This window comes from Palaemon carinicauda, chromosome 26 (assembly GCF_036898095.1).
Source record: "Palaemon carinicauda isolate YSFRI2023 chromosome 26, ASM3689809v2, whole genome shotgun sequence".
NCBI classification, from domain to species: Eukaryota; Metazoa; Arthropoda; class Malacostraca; order Decapoda; family Palaemonidae; genus Palaemon; species Palaemon carinicauda.
Genome location: NC_090750.1, coordinates 61,056,756 through 61,059,255, shown reverse-complemented (window position 1 = coordinate 61,059,255; position 2,500 = coordinate 61,056,756). Strand labels below are relative to the sequence as shown.

The following is a 2,500-nucleotide window of genomic DNA, read 5'->3' as shown; positions in this document are numbered from 1 at the left end:
TGACTGACGAGGACCGCTACCGCTGCTACGCCTGGGAACGCGAGAGGGAATCGGAGAGCCATTTGGACTATCGTATGGCTCAGTCCGGAGACGCGACTTGCAACGGCGTTTTCTCCGCTTATGATGGCTCCAAGACTCTGAAGATAAGGAAAGGTTAGAGGAAGCTGTTCGTTTGATACATTCTACCTTTCACAATTTGGTGTGTTGAATGTAGATGAGTTTATGATCTCGCAGTATAAGTGGTATTGATAAGAGTGAATTAGATTGGATATCGGAATTTGGTGCTTGGCCCTGGGAGTCCGTTCAGTGCTCAATTGTATGAAGTATAAGGTAGAAGAGATTGGATAGCAAAATGGAAGAAAGGAATCAGAGGCGAAAGTAAAGTAAAAAAGAGGGTAAACTCGGGCACACTATTCTTTGTTATTTCTCTCCCTCTTCTTTAATGAACGTTTAATAGCTTATATATGAAAGATATATTTTAATGTTGTTACGGTTCTTCTCTTGAAGTTTATTTATTTCCTTATTTAATTTCCTCACTAGGCTATTTTTCCCTGTTGGAGTCATTGGGGTTTGTAGCAACTTGCTTTTCCAACTAGGGTTGTAGCTTAGCTAGTAATAATAATAATAATAATAATAATAATAATAATAATAATAAGAGTTATGGATGAGAGTGAGTAGGATTGGATTAGGAAATTTGGGCTATATAGCCCAGCGCTGGTGCTTGTGAGGCCATTCAATGCTCGCTTGCAATATACAAAAGGAAGAAATGATTTGACAGCGAGAAGGAAGAAAGGAATCTGGGGTGAAGTTACGTAAAGTAAAGGGATACGAATTCACAATTCATTATCATCATGTCCTCCTATACCAATTCCCTAATATCGCAAGAGGGTCTGCCCCTCTCTTTCATTCTTCTCCTGTACTTCTCTTTCTCCCTTTTTCCTTAATCTTTTCCATCCCGAGTACCTGCCTTTGAGCTATAAACTGGATTGTATCCAGGGATACTCTTCCTTTCCCCATATTCCCCACTTCCCTATTCTTATTATTATTATTATGTCCTCCTACGCCTATTGACGCAAAGGGCCTCGGTTAGATTTCGCCAGTCGTCTCTATCTTGAACTTTATGTCAATACTTCTCCATTCACCATCTCCCACTTCAAGCTTCATAGTCTTCAGCCATGTAGGCCTGGGCCTTCCAACTCTTCTAGTGCCTTGTTTATTGAATGTAGACGTGTTTAATTGTTATTGATGAGATGGGGTCATAGGTACCCATAACAAGAACCAATGGCCATTGGATTAATGGATTAATTTTCTAAGATTCCAAGACAAGTTTAATGTAAAGCGTTTGATGATATCTACATGAAGAAAAACATATATAAACGTTTTCAATTTTTTGTAAGGTTTTCCGAAAACAACTTACTCCTATACTTTGTGACGGCCGGGAGAAGGTTGTGACTTAAAGACAGTAAGAAAGCAACTGAGTAAATTTATTATAGAACACTCTCCTTTATATACAAAAGCTCAAAGCAACAAGAAATTTCATGTTCAAAAACAGACACTGTTACAGAGGAGAAAAGCAGACATGTTTATTCTGGTTCTTTTTAGTGCGAGGGAAGAGCGAAGATACAAGCATAATATATACACAAAATGAACTATGTACGATCGTGTGACACACGGTTGGTACAACTTCATTGAAAGGTTTAAATGCCGCTCATGATTGGCAGGGGCAAGGGACACTGACATCACCCTAGCTAGCAGGACAATGCCCTACAGACTGACCCTATATACATATGATCAGTGCCCAACCTCCCTCTCCACCATTCTAGGACTAGGTGGGGCCAGGCAATGGCTGCTGATGACTCACCAGGTAGACATATAGGCTTCCCAAATTCACCCCCATCCTTAGTACACAAGGATGGTGAGGTTGCAGTCAGTATAAGAAACTATCGAGCTTGAGGGGGACTCGAACCCCAATCCGGCAGAACGCCAGGCAGGGACCTTTCCAGTATTCAGCCACTACAAGAAACTATCGAGCTTGAGGGGGACTCGAACCCCAATCCGGCAGAACGCCAGGCAGTGACCTTTCCAGTAGACCACCACAACCCCTTTAGAGGAGAAAAATACAAAACGAATTGTTACGCTCTCCGCTTATGAACTAAGTCATATCCGAAAACTTACACACGGCCATGGCTCGTAATATCCTTCTATGATGTCATAACGCAGAATTTTCGACGGACTTTACGAGACGTGTATGAGAATAAAGGAAAGTTCTCTTCTGAAAGCACGAATGCTGTACAGAAAATGCTCTTTTTTTCAGGGTGGTTTAGGTGATGCAGTAATATGGAAGATAAAGAAATTTTCATGTGGGTGACCTTAGGAGTAAATCAAATTTATAGGACAACAACATTAGCTACAGCAACAACAACAACAACAATAACAATAATAATAATAATAATAATAATAATAATAATGATAATAATAATAATAATAATAATATTATCGG

General features: G+C 40.0%; 1 protein-coding gene across 1 annotated transcript in view; it reads left to right on the top strand.

Annotated features, from left to right (window-relative positions):
* The window catches only part of LOC137619942 (uncharacterized), a 128,157-nt gene that overhangs the window by 102,388 nt on the left and 23,269 nt on the right, over positions 1 to 2,500 (top strand). Inside the window, exon 5 of the mRNA XM_068350224.1 lies at positions 1 to 153. This exon is cut by the window's left edge and continues 81 nt beyond it. Within this exon, the coding sequence (XP_068206325.1) occupies positions 1 to 153 (153 nt within the window). The remainder of the gene's footprint in view (positions 154 to 2,500) is intronic.